General features: G+C 35.3%; 2 protein-coding genes and 1 non-coding gene across 3 annotated transcripts in view; 2 read left to right on the forward strand and 1 right to left on the reverse strand.

Moving 5' to 3' along the window:
* Positions 1-10,569, reverse strand: part of LOC109100009 — a 30,939-nt gene extending 20,370 nt beyond the window's left edge. The window contains exon 1 of the transcript XR_006161380.1: positions 10,131-10,569. This is a non-coding gene — a transcript (uncharacterized LOC109100009). The remainder of the gene's footprint in view (positions 1-10,130) is intronic.
* Positions 1-14,773, forward strand: part of LOC109099847 (syntaxin-binding protein 4) — a 32,218-nt gene extending 17,445 nt beyond the window's left edge. Inside the window, exons 20-22 of the mRNA XM_042767919.1 lie at positions 8,463-8,605; positions 12,670-12,727; positions 13,727-14,773. Coding sequence (XP_042623853.1) covers positions 8,463-8,605; positions 12,670-12,727; positions 13,727-13,835 — 310 coding nt within the window. The 3' untranslated portion in view covers positions 13,836-14,773. The remainder of the gene's footprint in view (positions 1-8,462; positions 8,606-12,669; positions 12,728-13,726) is intronic.
* A 5,165-nt stretch (positions 14,774-19,938) lies between these two features.
* LOC109099671 (hepatic leukemia factor-like) lies at positions 19,939-25,513 on the forward strand. Its single transcript, XM_042767920.1, has 4 exons — positions 19,939-20,221; positions 20,897-21,220; positions 22,360-22,574; positions 23,640-25,513. The coding sequence occupies exons 1-4, from the start codon at positions 20,113-20,115 to the stop codon at positions 23,853-23,855; spliced, it is 864 nt and encodes a 287-aa protein (XP_042623854.1). The 5' UTR covers positions 19,939-20,112; the 3' UTR covers positions 23,856-25,513.
* The last annotated feature ends 877 nt before the right edge of the window (positions 25,514-26,390 follow it).

Here is a 26,390-nt window from a genome sequence, read left to right on the forward strand (position 1 = left end):
GCATAATTAGCAAGTTACTAGCATGTCGTTAGCATGTTTTAGCATGATTAGCAAGTGAATAGCATGATTAGCAAGTTACTAGCATGTCGCTAGCATGTTTCTAGCATGATTAGCAAGTGACTAGCATGTCACTAGCATGTTTTTAGCATGATTAGCGAGTTACTAGCATGTCGCTAGCATGTTTTTAGCATGATTAGCAAGTGACTAGCATGATTAGCAAGTTACTAGCATGTCGCTAACATGTTTCTAGCATGATTAGCAAGTGACTAGCATGTCACTAGCATGTTTTTAGCATGATAAGCAAGTGACTAGCATGATTAGCAAGTTACTAGCATGTCGCTAGCATGTTTCTAGCATGATTAGCAAGTGACTAGCATGCCACTAGCATGTTTTTAGCATGATTAGCAAGTTACTAGCATGTCGCTAACATGTTTCTAGCATGATTAGCAAGTTACTAGCATGTCGCTAGCATGTTTCTAGCATGATTAGCAAGTGACTAGCATGATTAGCAAGTTACTACCATGTCGCTAGCATGTTTCTAGCATGATTAGCAAGTGACTAGCATGTCGCTAGCATGTTTTTAGCATGATTAGCAAGTGACTAGCATGATTAGCAAGTTACTAGCATGTCGCTAGCATGTTTCTAGCATGATTAGCAAGTGACTAGCATGTCACTAGCATGTTTTTAGCATGATTAGCGAGTTACTAGCATGTCACTAGCATGTTTTTAGCATGATTAGCGAGTTACTAGCATGTCGCTAGCATGTTTTTAGCATGATTAGCAAGTTACTAGCATGTCGCTAACATGTTTCTAGCATGATTAGCAAGTGACTAGCATGTCGCTAGCATGTTTTTTAGCATGATTAGCAAGTGACTAGCATGATTAGCAAGTTACTAGCATGTCGCTAGCATGTTTCTAGCATGATTAGCAAGTGACTAGCATGTCACTAGCATGTTTTTAGCATGATTAGCAAGTGACTAGCATGATTAGCAAGTTACTAGCATGTCGCTAGCATGTTTCTAGCATGATTAGCAAGTGACTAGCATGTCACTAGCATGTTTTTAGCATGATTAGCAAGTTACTAGCATGTCACTAGCATGTTTCTAGCATGATTAGCAAGTTACTAGCATGTCGCTAGCATGTTTTTGCATTATTAGCAAGTGACTAGCATGATTAGCAAGTTACTAGCATGTCGCTAACATGTTTCTAGCATGATTAGCAAGTGACTAGCATGTCGCTAGCATGTTTTTAGCATGATTAGCAAGTGACTAGCATGATTAGCAAGTTACTAGCATGTCGCTAGCATGTTTCTAGCATGATTAGCAAGTGACTAGCATGATGAGCAAGTTACTAGCATGTCACTAGCATGTTTTTAGCATTGATTAGCGAGTGACTTGCATGTCGCTAGCATGTTTTTAGCATGATTAGCAAGTTACTAGCATGTCGCTAGCATGTTTTTAGCATGATTAGCAAGTGACTAGCATGATTAGCAAGTTACTAGCATGTCGCTAGCATGTTTCTAGCATGATTAGCAAGTGACTAGCATGTCGCTAGCATGTTTCTAGCATGATTAGCATGTTACTAGCATGTCGCTAGCATTATTATCAAGTTACTAGCATGTTTCTAGCATGATTAGCAAGTTACTAGCATGTCGCTAGCATGTTTCTAGCATAATTAGCATGTTACTAGCATGTCACTAGCATGATTAGCAAGTGACTAGCATGTCGCTAGCATGATTAAGATAGATAGATAGATAGATAGATAGATAGATAGAAATAGTCAGATGATAGATAGATAGATAGATAGATAGATAGATAGATAGATAGAGTTAGATGACAGATAGAAAGATAGATAGATTAGAAATATTAGATAGATGAGTTTGAATGAGTTTAAATGGATTAGAAATAGTACATAGAAGCAAAGCTTGATAGAGTCTAATTGGCTTCAGTTTGTTTAGATTTGAATTTTGACAGTTGGAGCTTGGCTCATCTGAACATTCCGTCAATGAAAGTCTATGGGATTTTTATGAGTTTTAAAGTTCATTATTATGAAAATTGTACGTCCAATCAGTCTAAAAAGATATAGCAACTAACTTCAGATAAGTTTGAAGATCTGGGCTGAGTTTGGAGTCTGTAGAGTTAAAGCTCTAGGAGGAGATAGAGTTGATAATTTTAGTCTCAGAAGAATAATAATAATAACTAGATAAAAAAGTTCGTCAAGACAAACTTTAAGTTGGCTTGAGAAAGCCTGAACAGAAAGAATTAAAAAAATTAAAAACTTAAAAAGTTTAAGAAGTTTAATAAAGCAAGTGACTAGCATGTCATTAGCATGATTAGCAAAGTTACTAGCATGTTTCTAGCATGAAAAGCTAGTTACTAGCATTTGGCTAGCATAATTAGCAAGTTACTAGCATGTCGCTAGCATGTTTCTAGCATGATTAGCAATTGACTAGCATGTCAATAGCATGTTTTTAGCATGATTAGCAAGTGACTAGCATGTTTCTAGCATGATTAACGAGTGACTAGCATGTCACTAGCATGTTTCTAGCATGATTAGCGATTGACTAGCATGTCGCTAGTATGTTTTTAGCATGATTAGCGAGTGACTAGCATGTCGCTAGCATGTTTCTAGCATGATTAGCAAGTAACTAGCATGTCACTAGCATGATTAGCAAGTTGCTAGCATGTCGCTAGCATGTTTCTAGCATGATTAGCAAGTGACTAGCATGTCGCTAGCAAGTTTCTAGCATGATTAGCAAGTGACTAGCATGTCACTAGCATGTTTTTTAGCATGATTAGCAAGTGACTAGCATGTCGCTAGCATGTTTCTAGCATGATTAGCAAGTGACTAGCATGTCGCTAGCATGTTTCTAGCATGATTAGCAAGTGACTAGCATGTCACTAGCATGTTTTTAGCATGATTAGCAAGTGACTAGCATGTTCTTACCATGATTAGCGATTGACTAGCATGTCGCTACCATGATTAGCGATTGACTAGCATGTCGCTAGCATGTTTCTAGCATGATTAGCAAGTGACTAGCATGTTTTTAGCATGATTAACGATTGACTAGCATGTCGCTAGCATGATTAGCAAGTTACTAGCATGTCGCTAGCATGTTTCTAGCATGATTAGCAAGTGACTAGCATGTCGCTAGCATGTTTTAGCATAGCATGATTAGCATGTGACTAGCATGTTTCTAGCATGATTAGCAAGTGACTAGCATGTCACTAGCATGATTAGCAAGTTACTAGCATGTCGCTAGCATGTTTCTAGCATGATTAGCAAGTGACTAGCATGTCGCTAGCATGTTTCTAGCATGATTAGCAAGTGACTAGCATGTCGCTAGCATGTTTCTAGCATGATTAGCAAGTGACTAGCATGTCACTAGCATGTTTTTATCATGATTAGCGAGTGACTAGCATGTCGCTAGCATGTTTTCTAGCATGATTAGCAAGTGACTAGCATGTCACTAGCATGTTTTTTAGCATGATTAGCAAAGTGACTAGCATGTTTTTACCATGATTAGCGATTGACTAGCATGTCGCTACCATGATTAGCGATTGACTAGCATGTCGCTAGCATGTTTCTAGCATGATTAGCAAGTGACTAGCATGTCGCTAGCATGTGTTGTTACCATGATTAGCAAGTTAAAAACGTGACTAGCATGTTTCTAGCATGATTAGCAAGTGACTAGCATATCACTAGCATGTTTTTAGCATGATTAACATGTGACTAGCATGTTGTTACCATGATTAGCAAGTTACTAGCATGTCGCTAGCATGATTAGCAAGTGACTAGCATGTCGTTAGCATGATTCTAGCATGTTGTAAGCATGATTAGCAAGTGACTAGCATGTCGCTAGCATGATTAAGATAGATAAATAGAAATAGTCAGATGATAGATAGATAGATAGATAGATAGATAGATAGATAGATAGATAGATAGATAGATAGATTAGAAATATTAGAAATATTAGATACATGGGTTTGAATGAGTTTAAATGGATTAGAAATAGTACATAGAAGCGAAGCTTGATTGAGTCTAATGGGCTTCAGTTTGTTTAGATTTGAATTTTGACAGTTGGAGCTTGGCTCATCTGAACATTCCGTCAATGAAAGTCTATGGGATTTTTATGATTTTTAATCTTCATTTTTATGAAAACCATAAGTCTGATCAGTTAGAAAAGATATAGCAACTCGAGTCAGATCAGTCAGAAGATCTGGGCTGAGTTTGGAGTCTGTAGAGTTAAAGCTCTAGGAGGAGATAGAGTCAGAAATTTTAGTCTCAGAAAAAGAAGAATAACTAGATAAAAAAGTTCGTCAAGACAAACTTTAAGTTGGCTTGAGAAAGACTGAACAGAAAGTTTGAAAAGTTTAGAAAGTTTGAAAAGTTTAAAAAGTTTGAAAAAGTTTAGAAAGTTTGAAAAGTTTAGAAAGTTTGAAAAGTTTAAGAAGTTTAATAAAAAACAAGTGATTAGCATATTGCTAGCATGATAAGCTAGTTACTAGGATGTCATTAGCATGATTAGCAAAGTTACTAGCACTAGCATGTTTCTAGCACGATAAGCCAGTTACTAGCATTTTGCTAGCATGATTAGCAAGTTTCTAGCATGATTAGCAAATGACTAGCATGTCACTAGAATGTTTCTAGCATGATTAACAAGTGACTAGCATGTCTCTAGCATAATAAGCAAGTTACTAGCATGTCGCTAGCATGATTAGCGAGTGACTAGCATGTCGCTAGCATGTTTTTAGCATGATTAGCGAGTGACTAGCATTTCGCTAGCATGTTTCTAGCATGAATAGCAAGTGACTAGCATGTCGCTAGCATGTTTTTAGCATGATTAGCAAGTGATTAGCATGTCACTAGCATGTTTTTAGCATGATTAGCGAGTGACTAGCATGTCGCTAGCATGTTTTCTAGCATATTTAGCAAATGACTAGCATGTCACCAGCATGATCAGCACGTTACTAGCATGTCACTAAACATGTTTCTAGCATGATTAGCAAGTGACTAGCATGTTTGCTAACATGATTAGCAAGTTACTAGCATGTCACTAGCATGATTAGCAAGTTACTAGCATGTCGCTAGCATGTTTCTAGCATGATTAGCGAGTGACTAGCATGTCGCTAGCATGGTTTCTAGCATGATTAGCAAATGACTAGCATGTCGCTAGCATGTTTTTAGCATGATTAGTGAGTGACTAGCATTTTTTTAGCATGATTAGCGAGTGACTAGCATGTCGCTAGCATGTTTCTAGCATGATTAGCAAGTGACTAGCATGTCACCAGCATGATTAGCAAGTTACTAGCATGTCGCTAGCATGTTTTCTAGCATGATTAGCGAATGACTAGCATGTCGCTAGCATGTTTTTAGCATGATTAGCGAGGGACTAGCATGTAGCTAGCATGTTTTTAGCATGATTACCGAGTGACTAGCATGTCACTAGCTTATTTTTAGCATGATTAGCGATTGACTAGCATGTCGCTAGCATGTTTCTAGCATGATTAGCAAGTGACTAGCATGTCACTAGCATGGTTAGCAAGTTACTAGCATGTCGCTAGCTATGTTAGCGCTGAGCATGTTTCTAGCATGATTAGCAAGTGACTAGCATGTCGCTAGCATGTTTCTAGCATGATTAGCAAGTGACTAGCATGTCGCTAGCATGTTTTTAGCATGATTAGAAAGTGACTAGCATGTTTTTAGCATGATTAGCGATTGACTAGCATGTCGCTAGCATGTTTCTAGCATGATTAGCAAGTGACTAGCATGTCGCTAGCATGTTTCTAGCATGATTAGCAAGTGATTAGCATGTCACTAGCATGTTTTTAGCATGATTAGCGAGTGACTAGCATGTCGCTAGCATGTTTCTAGCATGATTAGCAAGTGACTAGCATGTCGCTAGCATGTTTTTAGCATGATTACCAAGTGACTAGCATGTTTTTAGCATGATTAGCGATTGACTAGCATGTCGCTAGCATGTTCCTAGCATGATTAGCAAGTGACTAGCATGGTCACTAGCATGATTAGCAAGTTACTAGCATGTCGCTAGCATGTTTCTAGCATGATTAGCATGTGACTAGCATGTTTCTAACATTTATTAGCATTGCTAGGATGCTAGATAGATAGATAGATAGATAGATAGATAGATAGATAGATAGATATAGATAGATAGATAGATAGATAGATAGATAGATAGATAGATAGATATAGTCAGATGATAGATAGATATAGTCAGATGATAGATAGATAGATAGATAGATAGATAGAAAAATAGATAGATAGATAGATAGATAGATAGATAGAAACAGTCTGATTGAGTCCAATGAGCTTCAGTGTGTTTAGATTTGAATTTTTGACAGTTGGAGTTTACGGAATGTTCAGGTGAGCAGAGGCTTTTCAATGCAAGTCTATGGGAGTTTTTATGATTTTTAATCTTCATTTTTATGAAAACCGTAAGTCCAATCAGTTTAAAAAGATATATAGCAACTCGAGTCAGATCAGTCTGAAGATCTGGGCTGAGTTTGGAGTCTGTAGAGTTAAAGCTCTAGGAGGAGTAGCAGTCAGAAATTTAGTCTCAGAAGAATAATAATAATAATCACTATAAGTTTAAGTACAATTTCAGTAAGTTGGCTCTCTCAAGCCAACTTAATAATAAGTTTAAATAGTAGATCAGTAAGTTGGCTTTCTCAAGCCAACTTAATAAGTTTAAATAGTAGATCAGTAAGTTGGCTTTCTCAAGCCAACTTAATTAATATCAAAGACTCTTTTCCTTTAGGGACCTTTATATAGTAAATAAAGTTTGCCTTTGATATTCTAGGAGGCTTTATATTCAGGGTGTTTAAATTGTAAATTTAGACTCAGAAGATTGAGTCTTCCGGCTTTATTTCTATTATAAGAGAGACTTTGTGGGCAAAAGACAGGGATAGCTAATGACTAGAGGCCAATACAACAGCTTGCTGTGGCAGTGATGTTGATTAGGCCCAATCAACATGGCCTCCTGCAGCCTGTCGCCCCTTGCTCAGCTAGCAGAGCACGTCTGGAGAGCCATTTTTCCCCTAATGATCATCTCCACCGACTGAAGAGGCCACTGTGTCTTTGTCTATTAAGGCTAGAAAATGTCCTCTTAAATCGAAATGAAGGCTGTTAGCAATTTGCAGCAAAATACGACTTTTCTTTTTGAGAGAGGGTGCATGATGACCAGCAACTGAGCTTAAAAGTCCCTCTACTCTACTGTACCTTGAATTCATCCAGTCATTGAAGGATAGTTCTTTACATGCTAAATATGAGTGTATTTGCAGTATTCTTATAACCTTTGTTTAAATTAATACTTTTATTCAGCAAGGAAACATGAAACTGAATACAAGTGACAGTAAAGATCTTTATGTTATTGCAAAAAAAAATAAAAAAAAATAAAAATATTTTAAATAAACATTGTAATTTTGAACTTTCTCTTTATTTAAGAAAAAGATCACAGTTTCTACAAAACAACAGTTTTAGACATTAAAGTCAGCTTATTAGAATGCTGAAGAATCAATTAACGTAAGTAACAAGACTGCAGTAGTGGAGCTGAAAATTCAGCTTTTCATCATAGGAAAAAAAAATACATTTTAATTATATTAAACTAGAAAATAGATATTTTGTACATTAATAATATTTCACAATATTACTGTTTTTACATTATTTTTGATCAAATAAATGCAGCCTTGGTGAGCATAAGAGATGTCTTTCAAAAGTTTTTTTTTTTTTTTTAATCTTTATGACCCCAAACTTTTGAGTAGAGGTGTAAATTCAAATAAAATAATTGTGTCATTAAATATCAGGATTGCTGATACATTATAATATTTTAAACAAAATATACCATATTATACTCTGTAATGGCATTGTACATAAATAAATTGCACATTAATAATATAATTCATAACCTTCTGTTTCTTATAACATTCTCATTCAGTTGCAGTTTTCAAGTAATTTCTTTTTAAAACCAGACTGTAGCAAATCTTAAATGTGTTTCAAACGCATGCAATGATTCAATCAGTCTGGACCAATTCATTTAAGTTTTCTGCTAATGACCCGAAAGTGTGGTAGTTTCATAATATGCTTTCATAACACTGGTTCATCCATGTCAGTGGGTCTGAATCCCCTTCCCCAAAAAATTCACCCTTTATTAGGAGTCACGCTGGGCTCTTCTTTCACGCCAGTCTGCCCAGCATGCTTTGTTCATTTCAGGTCAAAGGGAGTGCACTTTTCTACAGCTTTTATAACAAATCGTACAAGACTGACACAGTTTTCAGTGTTCAGTGGGTTGTTATTATTATTATTTTATTTTTTATTTTTTGAGAAAACAATTTAAAATAATATTAAATAAAATATCTTTATTAAATAAAAAGTTTAGTTAGGTTAAAGTTATGCTAGTTAGTTAAAAGTGTTTTAAATAAAGGATTGTGTGTTTTGTTTTTCAGTTCTCCCAGCAATCCAAAGTTGACTATTCTGTCTCAAACCGTGCCATCTCAAGGTGGGACGAAACCACCTTGGACAGCATCTACTCTTGCCGTGGAAGCTAAAGAACTAACTAATACTGTCAGAGGCATTCTAGAGCTCGACTGTAAGTATACATGCATGTTTTCTGCTTTGCCATGAAAATCAAACATCTACTTAGTTGCAACTGTCCTTTGTATCAGTTTGTCATGTTGACCCACTGTGTCATACAAAAATGTATCTTACATCACTAGCAATTTCAGCTGAACTGTACTGGATGAGATGTTATCATTCAAGGGGATGAATATTATAATATGTGTAATATTTTGTACATATTTTATATATATCTATAAAATATAACATATATTACTTTGGTTTACCCTAAGAACCACATTCAGTCTGCTCATTTAGCCATTGCTTGAACTCCTGACCCCATTCAGCTTTGTAAATCTTAGGAAAATATGTACTGTAGCTTACCTTCCAGCAACATTTGAACTTATACAAAAGCATCTAATCACCTGTAGATGTCAAAACATTGGCAATCTTTCCATGATCCCATCTCATCACGAGCCTCTTAAACTAGGCGTATTTAAACATTATAGCATCGTTATGACCAAGATACTGCTTGCTGTTCAAATTTATAGAACCTATTCAGATAGCATTTGTAATGGAATATCTTTATCTTTTTCACCAGACAGCCTAGTGATCTACATTTAAGTCGACTTAATAATGTGCTTGCTCATTGAATGTTTCATATCCTGTTTTTTCAATTACTTGTGATGTAAGCGTTTTACATCTTATATATTATTACTGAGAATGAGGCAAACCACCTTAATTGTGAAATCTAATCTAATTAGATGTGTATAGTGAATAAAATTAGGTCAGTCTCATAAGGAAACACAATACAAGGTGTATTTGATGGTAATACGAGCCTTTTAGATCTGATTCACCTCACTGCTGCTATCGTTGCCTGGAAACAAAGCTCCTAGAAAGCAACTGTCTTTGTCGCGATTGTCACATGCTATACAAAGACATATACCTTTAGAAATGGGTGCTCAGTGGAAAAACATGTAAAAATAGTCTTTTAAAATAGTATTAAATGTAAAAAAAAAAAATCTACAATGATTGTTCATGTCATCTTGTTTTGACTGAGAGTGTTTGCTAAACAAAAGAATACTATCTTGTTGGCCTAGTTAAATTTATCCGCTTTGTCAAAACATTACTGATAGCAATCCGTCCAAAGCGCAGCTCTGGAAACAAAAAATAACACCAACGCCTTTTCTTTTTCAGTACTTTTCCTATTTAACACAGGATGTCCAATACACCCTCATAAAACACAAACTGAGTCACTTAATCAATGTCAAGTATTAAAAAAACGACCTGATATGTAGATTGAATGAATAATAATATAGTCAGATAGTAATATTAGCTGAAGTATCCTGTTCTTTGTAGCTCTAGAAAGCATGTGGATCATATTCTTGGTTATAGACGGGCATGATTTTTCTTATATGTATAATAAGGAAACAGACAGTTCAGGGACACGCTGGAACCCAGATAATAGAGCATCTCTGACCTCCTCTTTTCTTGAAAACATGGTCTCATGGTCGACAATGGTTTCAGCCTAAAAGAATAGGGAAACGTGTCCCACTCACCTGGCAGCATGTGACCTCTCAGTGAGTGATGCTCACGTTTTGGCTGAATGCTTCCCTGCGGGGGAGGATGAGGCAGGCTTTGAGTTGCACATGGAGGGCCACCCTTATCACACCGATTGAAACCAGAGAGAGCAGCTCTAACCCAGCTTAGAGACAGGCAGTGCTTTCCACGTGATGGATGTTCTCCCAGCCATGTGACAGGCTGTGTACCGCTCTGTCTCATCAGTAAGACAGAGGGGGAGACATGCTTTGGAATAAGCATTTATGATAAAATGATTGGCCTTATTTATTCATTTAAAAGGTATGAAAACTCTGTCATTTAATCAAATTCAAGTTGTACTAATTTCTTCTGCAGAACACCAACAAAAGCCTTTGAATAGTGTAATCTTCTTTTGTGTTCTACAGAAATACAAGTTTGGAATGACATGAGGATGAGTAAATGATGACCGAACTTTCATACAGTCCCTTTAAGAGAGAACAGCAAATCAATTTTGAGAGAGTGTCTGCAGCTTATCCCAATTATATCTGATTTACTGAGGCGTAATTTGAGGCCACTGAAATTGTCTTTTCCCATATCATAGGGTTGATCTAATGAAATTATTCATTCTTGGTTACTAGAGCAAGGCCTTTAGATAACAAAGATCTGACTGAATTAAAGAGGCATGTGATGAGCTACTCTGAGTGTTACTGTGTCCCAAGGCTTAGGCAGTAATAGTTTGTGATCACTGTGGATACGTCAGAATGCTGAATACAAAAAACTGAATCCCCCGCAAAAAAATCACTAAGCTGTAGAATTTAAAGACTTGAGTTGATGGCCACTAAAAATAGAGATGAATGCAAGCTTTAGAAATTATTATGGAAATTATTATGAAATGAGCATTGAAATCACTTTTTTCTTAAGACTTCTTTAAAGAAAACAGCCAACAATTAGGTATGATACACCAAGGTTTAGGCACATTTCATACGAATGCCTAGTAATTTCCATTTTTGTGGTCAACCTAGGGCTATTACCAGGACTAACTGTTTTACAATAGAAACTACCAACAGAAATATCAACTGATGCAAAGTACACAACATTTTTTGTCAAATTTCACCATTTTGAATCCAGTATTTAGGCAGAATCATTTACATGATTTTTAATAACTGAATGTGACAAGATGAAACGTAACTGTTTTAATTTTCGACATATTAGGCATACAAATAAAAATATTGTTTGCAAATAGTTCCAACTGATTATTTAAAAACAAAATCACTGTTCTTTCTTTTTCTTTATTTCCTTAAATCAATTTAAATCTGATACATCAGATGTTGTTACTTACAAACATGAGGTTCAGAATTTTGTTCAGTGGTGTGATAAACATTTTCTTACCATTAACACAAAGAAAACAGTGGAGATTATGTTTGACCCCAAATCCATTGGAGACCACTCACCGGTGGTCATTAAAGATCAGAATACAGCCCAGGTGGACTCTTACAGATATATGTTCATTCACATTGATTATAAACTGACATGGAGTGTTCAGGTGGAAAATGTCTGTATTAGGTTCCTAGAGGTTAATAATTCTAATTATTCTAATAATTTATTGTAGTTTATGTATTAACTGTATATTGCAGGTAGGGTTGTGATGGTTTGTTGTATGTATTATATGTATGTCACTTGTATTTAAACAGCAGATATCGTATTGTATGTGTCCAATACAAATTTCCCTCGGGACAATAATGTTTATCTAATCTAATCTACTGTATATGAAATGTTTAAATATTAAAAAATAATAAATTTTCAAGATATGGCCAGTGCCAATGATAAATGGTTTGAAACCTTATTTGTTAGCCAAAATTTCTTCCTTACATTTTCCACTCATTTGTTCAAATGTAGACACACTATCATATTTCTGAACAGAAACCCATTATAAAGCCATGTCAGGACACTGAGTGTGCCAGCAGACTTACTGTCAATTGTACTTCCTGCACGTACAGAGGGAGTGTTAAGATCAAATTCTGTCAGGGTTTTGTTACCAGTATGGTGGCACGTAGTAATGAGATTCTAGCCTGTGCTATATTGAGCCTTCAGTAGTGTCTGTTTACATTCTGTTGGCTGACGTTCATTAATTACAACCTGCCACACATCTGTCCTCTCTCCAAAGCTGTGCATCAAAGAAAAAAAAGTGCATGTGGGGAATTGTGTACGTGTGTGTGCGGATGGAGTTTTTAAACCAAAATCCAAATCCATTGGAAGCAAACCTGATTTGCCACCATTTGATGCTTGTTATACTTTCACTGTACATTCCTTATTTTCTATGAAAATAGCTTTTCAGATCATGCAGATATGCCGGGACACTTAGCATATTCATTTATGACCCCATTTCATCCATTTGCCAGGAAATTCTCCCGGTCACCAGCCTTTCAGGATCAAAAGGATCGATGAGAAATGTTGCAATGGCGTTTTTTATTTTGGCTGCAGACTTCTCCAGTATCTTGTTTGTTGTCCTCATGTAGAGTAAATGTATCTGATATCGCTGCTGGGGTTTTTTTCATCCAGGTTTACCTTTTGGCTGGGGTGAGGCGTACACTGCGGATGGAGTGAAGTATTACGTAAAGTAAGCTATGAGACACTTCTAATACATTCATAAAAACCAGTTCCTTTGTTTCTGTAACAGTAACAGTTCTCATATTTTAAAGGGCACTTCATAAGTTGTTTGTGCAGCATGAGATAAACGGTTTTAGCTACAGTAAACATTCAACAGATACTATACTTTAAAAAGAACTGCACTTCTAAAACCAAATATTCTGAACAAAATAACACAAAATTGCAGATATTGCTTTTGTGCTTTGAAACCAGCAGAATTATCATATTGTTACTGACAAAATTGATGTAACCTCTTGATCTCTAGAGGTTACTCAATCTCATCTTCCCATGAGCATGTTCTTTCAGTTGCATATCGTTCAAAACAGTCCAGTTTAATATTGCAGACATCCATCACTCTTTTGAGAGTTTTGAAGTTACACGCAACACCACACCCATGAGTCCAGGGGTGCTCCTGTGGCTCGGTGGTAGAGCTTTGCGTTAGCAGTGCAAAAGGTCGTGGGTTTAATTTCCAGGGAACACATATACTGGTAAAAAAAAAAAAAAAATAACCTTGAATAAAAGAAATTCACAAATGATAAAATGTAAATGTCAGTGAGTCCAGCGTTCTCTATTACACTCAGTTAATGCTTTCAAATCAGCATATTAGAATGATTTCTGAAAAATTATGTATGGAGATTCTGAAAATAAGTTATGTGGACACCGAAGACTAGAATAATGGATGCTGAAAATTCAGCTTTGCAATCACAGGAATAAATTGCATTTTAAAATATATTAAAATGGAAAACAATTATTTTAAATTGTAAAAATATTTCACAATATTATTCTTCTCTTTCTTCTGTATTTTTTTAACAAATAAGTCCAGCTTTAGTGAGCAAAATACTTTTTAAAAGAACATTTAAAAAACCTTACTAACCCCAGACTGTTAGTGTTAGTGTACATCTTTTTTTAATTCCAAATGTTTTACATTTGAGGGTGTCTTTTATGGAATAAATCTTTCTTTTTCCTCCAGTCATGTAACTCAGACAACATCATGGACGCACCCTGTAATGAGATCTTTGGGTCTGTCAGAACCAGGAACAAATGACGAAACCCTGAACTCTCCAGAATCCACAGCCTAGACTGATTCCGAAGACTGTGCACTCTTCTCCGACTTTCTGTCAAACTGTTCGGTTAAAAAAGAAAAGAAAAGAAAAACAACCTAAACACGGCATATAAACATGAAGTGATATGTGCATTATAAAAAAAGTCAATCAAAAACTGATTTTGAACTGATATTGAAATAACTAGCAGATATTTCCCAAATACTCCTAAACTCTTTGATGGGTTGAGAACTCACATTTGAGTTTTCCCTGTTTTTGTGTCTGTCCACTGTTTTTCTGACATTTTAGGAATTTCCCCTCATGTTATACACTCACCTCTGTCTATTTTGTACCTTGAGAAAAACAATGGACAGGCCCAGTCTGTTTTCCGATTTTCAGAAAAAGTCCAAAATAATTGCACTTGTTTGAAGTCAAAGGCCATGGCCTCTTTGGTGAAGCAGGAACTTAGATGGACTGCTTCTGTGATGTTCATTCAATTTGGCTTGTGTTTGCTGCCACTTTGATCCACTTTCTGAAACTTTTCTTCACAGATTTGTTTGAACAGGAATTTGTTTACTTTCACAAACTTCCTCGAACCAGCTCTGAGAGTGAGACACTTCTTCAGTTCAGTTTAATTGTTCTCCATATGAGGACGCATTTTTAATTCTGCTGTTATCGTTATTTTTAGTGACGTTCATTATGCATAACTGTGAAAGTGTCTTCTCTTGCATGTGCAATTAGTTCTGCGCTTCCATTAGAAATGTGAGTTCAATATACCCTAAGCCTTATGTGTATAATTTCTTGGAAAATGATACGACACGGCACATTTGCTTTGTTGTGAATTCACTCTGCCTAACAGCGTAAAGTTAGCTTCAGAGATCTCTTTACGTAGATCATGAAGATATGTGTTTTTCCTGTAATGTGTGAATTCTTTTGTGGTTCTTTTAAAGATCAACTGATAAAAATCCATCCACATTTTTGCTTTTTTAAAGGAATATTAGCTGGGTCTATCTATTTCAGGCTGAGTGTGCACTTCACATGCACTTCACACCTTAGGCAAGAAATATTGATTTTTTTTTCTCCATAGCTAGTACTGTTATATATACACTGTAGATAAATCCATGAAATTCTAAATCATGTAAATGTCTATATGCTTGCAGCATTTGCATCTAATACAAAAAACAGTCCCTTCAAGAAAAAAAAAAAAAAAAAAAAAAAAAAACGTTTTTAATTAACTATAATTTTTTTATTTAGGTTTATTGAATGAAAACCACAAAACAAAATGTATTGGGAAAATGAAAACTTTCCAAGGACTTGCTGCAAATGTATTATAAAAAATTGCACCCATATTCCATAGAAAAGTAAAATAAACTATAAATAGCCAATAAATTGTGAGATCAAATAACCTTTTACATTTTTATCCCATGGTGAAAGCATGCTTCCATAATTAGCATTATAAATAATACTGAAAATTCATGTTCATTTCAACCAAAGTGTGTTGATATTATTGTCTTAAAATCATCATTATATACATCACATCATATATACATCACATTTTGTATGCCTCTCTTATTAAACACACCTGAAATCATCAGATCATCAGCTTATTAGGAGAAATAAACAGAAAAGAGAAACATATAAAATGTGCAGTGCTGTGGCTCTCCAGGTCCAGGATTGAAAACCACTGCAGTATATGATATTTTTGGACAGAATCATTCTCATCAAAATGTCCTCTAAAATAATAATTATTATTATTATTTCACTGATTTTAATTCTACTGAACTAGACAGTAACACACTGATATTAGCAGGTATGATCTATTCTGAAGCAGACCATATGACTTTCATTCACAAGTGAAAATATTGTCATTGTGGTAAGGATTTAGCAATTTGATTATGTCAGTCCAAGATTGTTAAGATGCATAAGAGCATAATTCAGGAATGAATAACCCAGACATCATTAGCAAGTTTTGGTACAACCTGTCCTATGGAAATTTCATAAGATGACATGATGAATTATAATGAACTATTCTAGAGAGCAGTTGCAGTTTCTGTTTAGGTCTGCTTACCTTTTAACTAGTTGCAGTCTGTTTCCAGTTTGTCAGACACATGTTACAACATGTGGTTTAGTTGTTCCAAATTAAAGGAGGAGCAGCCAGTCATGGCCTACTTTCCTGCAAAGCAACGTCACATCTGATTGCTTTAGCAACTGGTTGCCAAGGTAACAAAAAGAAGAAAGACAAGTTCTATAGGACTCTGATAGAAAAATCCATTTTCCTTTTCACGCTCAGGTTGGTGTATTTCGAAAATCACTCACATTTACTGGCCATTTATGTACACTAGTCTTTTCTCAATGTTTGTCTTCAATGGGTAACAATACATATGGATCAGCTTTGAACGGTAAAGTTTGTCACATGAAGGTACATTGAAAAGAAAACATGCACTATAAGTAATTTGCTCTCACTGCAATTTGCAAGAAATTACGGGGATGCAGCTCCAAAAAAAAAAAAAAAAAAAAAAAAAAAAAAAAAAAAAAAAAGTGTATTAGCAACAACAATTACGGGAACAGTTGAGTGCATACCATGGGTTTAAATCACTAGTGGGAGTTTTTCATTTTTCACATTTCAAAAGTGTTAACAGGGCGTTTATGCTTTGTTTATGAGCATCCTTGGAAACAGTAGGTCACACCCGTCTGTTCAGTTGATGCACCATCACCACCTATATAATGAGAATGATCATATATATTACATCTAGAATTGTATTATACAGGATGCTATAGGGTTAATAATACCTAACTTTTTGAGAGAAAAAAAAGCAGACTGTAGGCTACAGAATAACAAAAATATTGCAAAATCGTTTGAAAACACTTTTTTAAGCCTCCCTCCCTTGCATATTGATTTTAGCCTCCAAATGCTGACTGACTCACTGCCTACCTTTTCGAAATAACTTGATATACAATCATCCTCTCCAAATCCAGTTCAACATAAATGAAATGATGGTTGTAGTGTTAATGTTAATAAACACAATACATTCAAACATAAAGTAGGTCGTAACAACAACAATACAAATCACATTAATTAACATAATTATCAGCAAAATCAGAAAAAATTCTTTAAGAAAAGAAATATTCGACAATGCTCTTTAATACATGAACTATTCAGCAATGGCAGCACTAATTGTGTTTGATAACTTTATGCTTAAAATTCATTAAAAATCATTTCTCTTAAGTGCTCAAATGAACTCAAGCAGTCCTTGTTTTCGAGCTGTTCAGCATTAGCCACGCCCCTTTATTTGACTGTGAGCTTTTGATTTTTCTACCGCGTGTATGTGAATGTGAAGGGAACTTCACTTCTTCCAGTGGCAGTTACCAGCCTCCAGTCTTCAGATTTCTTCCTGGTAAATTAAAGCTATCAAATCTTCAATAAATATTTATCTGAAATTCATATTAAGTAGAGTTGATTTGCATGTACAGTCGTGGCCAAAAGTTTTGAGAATTACATAAATATTAGTTTTCAAAAAGTTTGCTGCTAAACTGCTTTTAGATCTTTGTTTCAGTTGTTTCTGTGATGTATTGAAATATAATTACAAGCACTTCATACGTTTTCAAAGGCTTTTATCGACAAGTACATGACATTTTATGCAAAGAGTCAGTATTTGCAGTGTTGGCCCTTCTTTTTCAGGACCTCTGCAATTCGACTGGGCGTGCTCTCAATCAACTTCTGGGCCAAATCCTGACTGATAGCACCATTCTTTCATAATAACTTCTTGGAGTTTGTCAGAATTAGTGGGTTTTTGTTGTTGTCCATCCCGCCTCTTGAGGATTGACCACAAGTCCCAATGGGATTAAGATCTGGGGAGTTTCCAGGCCATGGACCCAAAATTTCAACATTCTGGTACCCGAGCCACTTAGTTATCACTTTTGCCCTTATGGCACGGTGCTCCATCGTGCTGGAAAATGCATTGTTTTCTTTACCAAACTGTTGTTGGATTGTTGGAAGAAGTTGCTGTTGGAGAGTGTTTTGGTACCATTCTTTATTCATGGCTGTGTTTTTGGGCAGAATTGTGAGTGAGCCCACTCCCTTGATGAGAAGCAACCCCACAACATGAATGGTGTCAGGATGCTTTACTGTTGGCATGACACAGGACTGATGGTAGCGCTCACCTTTTCTTCTCCGGACAAGCCTTTTTCCATTGCCCCAAACAATCGGAAGGGGCTTCATTGGAGAATAGGACTTTGCCCCAGTCCTCAGCAGTCCCATTCACTATACTTTCTGCAGAAGATCAATCTGTCCCTGATGTTTTTTTTTGGAGAGAAGTGGCTTCTTTGCTGCCCTTCTTTCAGACCAGGCCATCTTCCAAAAGTCTACGCCTCACTGTGCGTGCAGATGCGCTCACACCTGCCTGCTGCCATTCCTGAGCAAGCGCTGCACTGGTGGCACTCCGATCCCGCAGCTGAAATCCTCTTTAGGAGACGATCCTGGTGCTTGCGGGACTTTCTTGGACGCCCTGAAGCCTTCTTTACAAGAATTGAACCTCTTTCCTGAAGTTCTTGATGACCTATAAATTGTTGATTTAGGTGCAATCTTAGTAACCACAATATTCTTGCCTGTGAGCCATTTTCATACAACGCAATGATGGCTGCACGCGTTTCTTTGCAGGTCACCATGGTTAACAATGGAAGAACAAAGATTTCAAGCATCACCCTCCTTTTAACATGTCAAGTCTGCCATTCTAACCCAATCAGCCTGACATAATGATCTCCAGCCTTGTGCTCGTCAACATTCTCACCTGAGTTAACAAGATGATTACTGAAATGATCTCAGCAGGTCCTTTAATGACAGCAATGAAATGCAGTGGAAAGGTTTTTTTGGGGATTAAGTTAATTTTCATGGCAAAGAAGGACTATGCAATTCATATGATCACTCTTCATAACATTCTGGAGTATATGCAAATTGCTATTATAAAAACTTAAGCAGCAACTTTTCCAATTTCCAATATTTATGTAATTCACAAAACTATACTCCACTACTCAAAGACTCAAAAAAGCACACTCCAAAAACGTCTTGCCAGATCTCTCAAGAAACATGAGCAACTTTAATCATCAAGCAATATTCAAAAAGAAATTTTCAAAAGCGACTTTTACCCATTGTTGTGACGTATTTCCAAGAGAAACCAAAAAAAAATAAATACTAAATGAGGAAAAATAGTGGGCATGGCTTTATTTTCCATCTAGCACCTGATTGGATCTAGAACCAAAAACGCACCTCCTTGCCATCTCTCCTTTCACGCGCTGTCAATGCTCGCAAACACACAGTCAGTTGGAGGGGCGTGGTTACGGATGCTAAGCAGACCATATGTCTATGAAGCAGACACCCAAACCGTCAAACCTACGTCATCAGGTAAGGTCCTCCAGTACAGAGGGGAGGGGCATTTTCAGATTTCGATTAAAGATTAAGAAGCCAAAAAATTTTTGTGTGTGGATTGACTTGCATGGATGAATTGTTCACCACAAAACGGTCAATTTAGGCAAACAAAGTAAATATGGTCAATTTTGATTTCAGTTGGACTTTAAGAACTTCCACTTGTGCAAAACAAATTAATGACAAATTTGTTCAAAAACATATTTTGTACAAAAACGTATTTAAACAGTTATTTAAATAATGTCATTATGCATCATAGACATTTCTAGCTTTTCATGAATATTGTAGGTCCCCCGCGAAAAAAGAGTCCCTATTTTCTTTCTTTTTTTGATACTGTTATGGATATACATTTGTCTTTATCTGTGGTACAAGAGTCATTCACAAGCTGTACTTGCAAATATAACTGCTTCATTGCTGACAAACTAGTTTTATTTCCTACAATGGATTTTTTGGAAAAATGGACAATGGATTTTTTTTTTTTTTTTTTTACATTGATTCATTTTGCAGACTTTTTATCCAAAGCAATATAAAACATGGAAAACATAATTATGATAGGAGGATATGGCAACACAATCTCTAAACTGCTAGCAAGTGGAGCGAAAGTATTCATCTAACTCCGCCTCTGACTGTTTGACGTCACATGCCTCAGTCTTGACACATGGTCATGATCATCACATTTCATACACACTCTCACACACACGCACTTCAACCACTTTCAAGCCCCTCCTATGCCGGTGCTGTAGAGCAGGGTCTATTCTCTAACACTTGCCGTTACTAGACGAATGAACGCTGTTCTTTATAGCCGTTTGTTTCATTTCAATATAATTTCAGTATAATTTGAATTATAATTATAATTCAGTATAATTCAAATAATTTCTGCACGGAATAAGAGAGATTATGTCCAGACAGCTCACAATGAATCCAGCTTTCCTACCTCCGCAAACTAACGGCGTTTTGAAGGCGCTCCTGGAAAAACCTCTAAAACTACCTTTACACCAAGATGAAGGTGATCAAACTTTTCATTTTGTTACGTTGCAGAGTATGGGGAATAATAATTTTTTTGTTATTTTTACTGTAAAGAGCTGTCATCTGATTCCTGCTGCAATCTACAGAATAAATAGCCATTTGTTTTTGCTGTTATGAATATTCTTTTAACTTTTTATTCGATCATGTTAAGTGTCTCATTAATGAATAGACTTCACTTAGAGATATTTGAGATTACAATTCTGAATAATAACTTTATAAACCACATTATTATTATTATTATTATTTTTTTCATTTTTGAATGCCATTAAAGACAGTGCTTAAAAATCAGTAAAACATAAACATTTGATTGAATAAAGTTTTAAGTTTTAACTTAAATGCACTACAAAAATAAATAAATAGGATAAAATAAAACGTATGTTTACATTTATTTATTTATTTTTAACAATTTGACTGTAAATAATGAAGAAATTTGTGTTGAAACTTAAAACTTTTAAAAAGTTAGTAAAATGATAAAATCATTGCAAAAAATTAAATGGATGCAAACTGGATTTCTTCACTCAAAATTGTAACCACTTTAAAAATCATGAAAAAATTAAACAAATAAAACCCTTTTAGCTATTCTAAAAAATTATAAAAATATTGAATTGTAATAGCTCACAACTTGATGTGTTAACTAATGGTAATATTCTTTCAGGGAAGGAGAGAGGGAAGGTGAAAAAGCTGGAGGAAGAAGGAAATGCTCCTCAGTCAGCTTTCTTAGGGCCAACGCTCTGGGATAAAACATTGTCTTATGATGGAGACTTTCTGATGGAGTATATGGACCTTGAGGAGTTTCTCTCTGAAAATGGCATCCCCTCCAGTCCTGCACAACATGACCAAAGCCTCCATCACCAGCAGCAGCAGCAGGCTTCAATGCCTCAGGGCCCCATCTCAGTCATGGACCTCAGCAGCCGGGCCGTGACCTCCATCAGTACGGGGATGGTTCCTCAGAACTGCCTCCACAGCCCGGGCAGACCAGGTACAAATGCTTCTGTGTCCCACAGTGTCAATTCTAGACCCTACTGTTGCCCATTCTGCTCCATAGATTAAAAAAGACCCTTGGAAAAGATGTTAAGATGGGTCAGATGTCACTGTGTAAATATGACAGTGTGTGGGTGGTAAATGGGAAACAGAGTATGTATTTTAGTTTAGTGAGAGTGTGTTGGAGTTTGGGGTATAGCTTTCCTCTGTATGGCTGCTTTGTTCCTATTCTTTGACACATTGTTTTGTTCTACTTTAATATAAAAAGTTGCATACAGTATAAGCCAGTCTGAGAATTTCAAGTAGCTGGAATGAATTATATGATAAAATACAGATGGTATCATCTCATAATAATAATAATAATAACATCCACATAAATTCTCTGGGTGCTTGTCTGATGACAAGTAAGACTATACAATTTTCTTGTTTTCTGATACATTCAAAAATAAGTAGTCAAGTGTAAAAACTGCTCAATTTTCCCACCCAAGCCTTAGAGTTCATTTGTGAATGGAAATCTCAGACTAGCCTATGACAAGCTATTTTCCTCTGACTAAAATTTGCTCTTTTCCTTGACTGAGTATTTGTGTGCAATATCTATTTATTTATTTTTTATGGAAAACTAAATGAAGTTTTGGAAATTTGTTGATTTCTTGTTCAGTTAGGTCTTTCAAACTAATTTTAAAATCAATTTTGTTAATTTATCAAAGTAAATATGTAAATGATGAATGATAGTAATTAAATTCTGGTAACCAAAAATCTTTAACTGATTACAACAACATAAAATTTTCTAGATGTTTTAATCAATACTTCTGCTAAAATAGACACAGGATAAAAATATGAAGTGCTTTCAAGAAACTCTGGAGTTTTTATATTGATACTAAAACATAGAAGGACTGTGATACTTTATATGTTTGATGTTAATGATTTTCTGAATTTACATGAAATGTATGCACAAATAGACAGTACTGACAGTACTTTTTATTTGCGCTTTTTTTTATTAATGTCTGGTGCACCACCTGGTGGAATGAAATGCTCATGACAGCTGTTTCACCATCTGTTACAATACACAATACATGACCACTGAATTACACTTACACCATGGAGTCAGCAATAAATAGATTGTTTTTCTTCTCATAGTTTTGCCTCCATCACGTAACACACCAAGTCCAGTAGACCCAGAGGCCATTCAGATACCAGTGAGCTACGAGCCCGATCCAGCAGACCTCGCTCTGTCCAGCGTGCCGGGCCAGGAGGTTTTCGACCCACGTAAACACAAGTTCTCTGAAGAGGAGCTGAAACCTCAGCCTATGATCAAGAAAGCACGCAAAATCTACATTCCTGATGATATGAAGGTAACTTGGGTCTAGTTATTCAGCCCCTGACAGAGTATTTTTGGTCACCCATTTCTCCCTTTCACCATTGACCAGCTGGGCAACAGGTTCTTGCTTAGAAGCTTATGTCCGTTCATTCATCCTTCGGCGGCCTGGCCCACGTGATCTTCCTTTTCCCTGGTATCGCTCCAGTTCTGCTGGGTTTAGGATTAAAGGATTTGCCATTTTTAATTTGTTCAAATAGAAGTGAATCCCTACCCAGCTTTGCAGGGTAGTAAATTGCTCAAAGCTGATTGCACGGCAGCGAATGCGTGAGAAAACTTGTCATCTCAATGATGGTTGGTTTTCTCTCGTGCTTGTCCTGCCAATCATAAATATGGTATCATTTGTAATAATCCTCTGTTCTTGTAAATCTTAATTAGTTGTGTAGAAACTATCAAACTTGTAAGGCCTGACATATGAAATAATAGTGAAAAAAAAAAAAAAAAAAAAAATATATATATATATATATAATAGCAGAATATAGACGAGCTATTTATGTTAAGCTGTTTATGTTTATGTTAAGCATCATATTTGATTTGTCAGGCTTTTATGGCTCAAATAGTATGGTATAGCAGAATATAGAGCTTATGATTAAGGAAGAAAAAAGCCTTTGGTCACATTTTAAGATGATTTTAGTAGTGAAACACACAATAAAAAAAAAAAATATACATATAAAAAAAAAATAAAAAAAAAATTATTTACAACATTAAAAAATAAAGTATAAAAAATTAAATAAAAATTTCACGTAAAAAGTACTTCAGTACACAACTATGAAACAATTACAACTATGAAAAATCACTATATTACTAAAAACCACAATACTGACATTTTTACAAAATGACTATAAAACTAAGGAAAAGGTTTGTTGATAATCATGTTGATAATTTAGAGTTTTTTTTTTTTGTGCATCATATGATACAGTAGGCTTTATCACTTCCCAACACAATCAATCAAAAAACACTAAATAATCAGAGTGATCATGGCATAATGTAACAAGGTGCTCTGGTCTCTTCCCCACCCCTTTATTCTGCATATTTTGAGCAGAATGAAAAATACTGGGCACGGCGCAGAAAGAACAACATGGCCGCAAAGAGGTCACGGGACGCTCGACGCCTAAAGGAGAATCAGATTGCCATCCGGGCTGGTTTCCTGGAGAAAGAGAATGCGGCTCTCCGACTGGAAGTTGCCGACCTACGGAGAGAGCTGGGCCGGTGTAAAAATGTTTTAACAGAGTATGAAGCTCAACACGACCCTCTGTGAGACCACCCGGGTGCTCCTCAAGTTCCCCCACCAGTACCCTTCTAATTCGAAGGACAATATTCTTGGGTTAAAGTCCACTGGGCCTGTTTTCCAGCCAGCCCTCACCTCAGTCTGTTCTTGACACCTTATGAGGCAGAAACATTACATTGTGTGGTTACTTTAGAGATCTACCCACTGTCTTTCTCTATTTGTTATCGCAAACAAAGCCATCGTTGTTTGCCGATCATGTTTCTTATTATTTTACTGTGTTGTAGCATTTGTCCACAAATGTATGCCTTGATTTGTTGTAATTTAGCAGTTAAATCTGAGCTAGTGGATCTTCTGCTGTTCCACTACAGACACCCATTGCGTTGTGTATGAGAGAGGTGCATGTGCATAGCTGCTTGGGGCACATACATGTTTTGTGTCTCCGTAAAGACAATATTCTCACAGACAGAATAGAATGTAGCAGGATTTGAGAGTTTGAATTCGTAAAATAATTCTATATGACCATAATTAATAAATATCTGTATATCCTTGGAGACAATCAAGTTGTTTATATTCCAAAGCGTAATGAAATAAAGATGTCAGCTACTAGAAATCTGTGCCACATAGAGCATGATTGAAATTGGCTGTTTCTTTATTATGAACCAGTAGTTTTTTGTCTGTAAATGACTTTCATTTCAGTGAATATGAAAGATATACTGTATGTCTATGCTGATTTGAGAGTTCAGTTAAAAAGTCCACACCCAATCCCTTTAAATCCTGTGAAGCTAATTTAGTTTAGGTAGAACTGATTCCATCAGATTCAGCACAGAGCGTCATTTATTCTGCATTAGCATGCTTTTGAGTTCAAACTGTGATCAAGGAAAGCATTTTGAACAAGGTCTCAGTGCCCTTATTGTTGACACAAAGAGTGCTATTTAGAGTATATCGATACAGATATGTTGCCTTTTGTTGGTCAGTTGTGAAATGAATGTAGTGAAGTGTATTTTATGTCTATCATTCTTTACTACAGACCAAATAATATGAAATACAATAAGGTTATATTGTCATATTACAATTAAATGTTTTTACAAAGATATTTTTGCTTTTGTACAGTATTTTCATATGAATTTCTGAATATATATCTATGTAATTTGATGTATACTGTATATTTATAGGCTTCAAACTCTATGGAATAAAGGTCTGAATTCTACAGGTAACTGTACAGTATATGGGCATTAATATAATTAGAGTTAATTAATACATTTAGTAACATGAACTTTACATGCGATCGTAGTTTCTTTACCTTTTCTTACACAGGCACTTTAGTATTATGTGCATCAGTATCACAACTTTTTTTTTTTCATGTTTCTTTTGTTTTTAAATTATATTGTCAATATTTTTAATGTATTGGTTGTGATGTACGATCATGAAATATGGTATTATTTGCCAAACTTGGTAAAAGAACACTATCCTTGGCCACATAGAATGTTGTCAATCATTGTATATTTCAACAAACAAGATGTCTTTTATATTAAATATATTAAAATACAGCATGTTTAAATTTTAACATTCTTTCTTCAGATGATTATTTGACTTAAATATTTGCAATATGTTGTCTGTTGTGGTCCTTTTTGGTTCCCTTTTCCGGTTTCACTGCTCTTAATGAAAATAAAAAGCTTTTGAAAAGCAGATATTTGGTGATGTTTTGTGTTTAATGAGTGAAATATTAATGTGCTGTATTATAAATATTTCAAGTCTTTCTTTCAAGATTTCACAAAGGTTTAATTTGCACTATGAGCTCATTAAGGGCCAAATAATTGTAAGAAACTTCTTGTGATTTGATACTCTGTGTATGTTGGAAGATTGAAAAATTATAGCTGTTATTCCCAAATATATCAGCAGAGACCACTGTCTATCCAAAAATGCTTGTTTGTGTCTCTAAATAGTTGTCAATGCACCACAAACACACACACACACACACACACACACACACACACACACACACACACACACACACAAATACATTCTTATTCCTCTTTATACACGTCTTTAAAATTACAGGCGTTATCAATGTCATTATTCAACAACAAATGTATCAGTGTTGGAGATATATATTAAAAAGGATTATTTGATATTACTGCCTGTCCAGTCCATTGTAGAGGCATGGGGAGGAAAAAAAAACATTGAAAATTTTATGTGACCTTGCAATGTCTTTCTTAAATATGTATAAAAATAATTAAATAATAGTTTAAATATAATATTTAATATTTTTAACGAATGTTGAATATATTTTATCATAATTATATATATATATATATCTATATATATATTATATATATATATATATATATACACTGTATAATATTTCAATGTTTAGATGTTATTATTATTGTTTTAATAATAATAATATATTTACAGTTATTTTTTTAATTAAATATGATAAATATTATAATAATAATAATAATATTATTTATATACATATATAATAAAGACATTGCAAGTTAACATTGTCTATATATATATATAGTATATATACATATATATACTGTATATGTATATGTATATATA

This window comes from Cyprinus carpio, chromosome A12, assembly GCF_018340385.1.
Source record: "Cyprinus carpio isolate SPL01 chromosome A12, ASM1834038v1, whole genome shotgun sequence".
NCBI classification, from domain to species: Eukaryota; Metazoa; Chordata; class Actinopteri; order Cypriniformes; family Cyprinidae; genus Cyprinus; species Cyprinus carpio.

What these genes read in the sequence shown, in the direction of transcription:
- LOC109099671 (XM_042767920.1), top strand. Translation starts at nt 20,113, where the DNA reads ATGTCCAGACAGCTCACAATGAATCCAGCTTTCCTACCTCCGCAAACT. An exon ending in CCACAGCCCGGGCAGACCAG is followed by an intron (nt 21,221 to 22,359) that starts GTACAAATGCTT and finishes TTCTTCTCATAG; the next exon opens with TTTTGCCTCCATCACGTAAC. An exon ending in ACATTCCTGATGATATGAAG is followed by an intron (nt 22,575 to 23,639) that starts GTAACTTGGGTC and finishes TATTTTGAGCAG; the next exon opens with AATGAAAAATACTGGGCACG.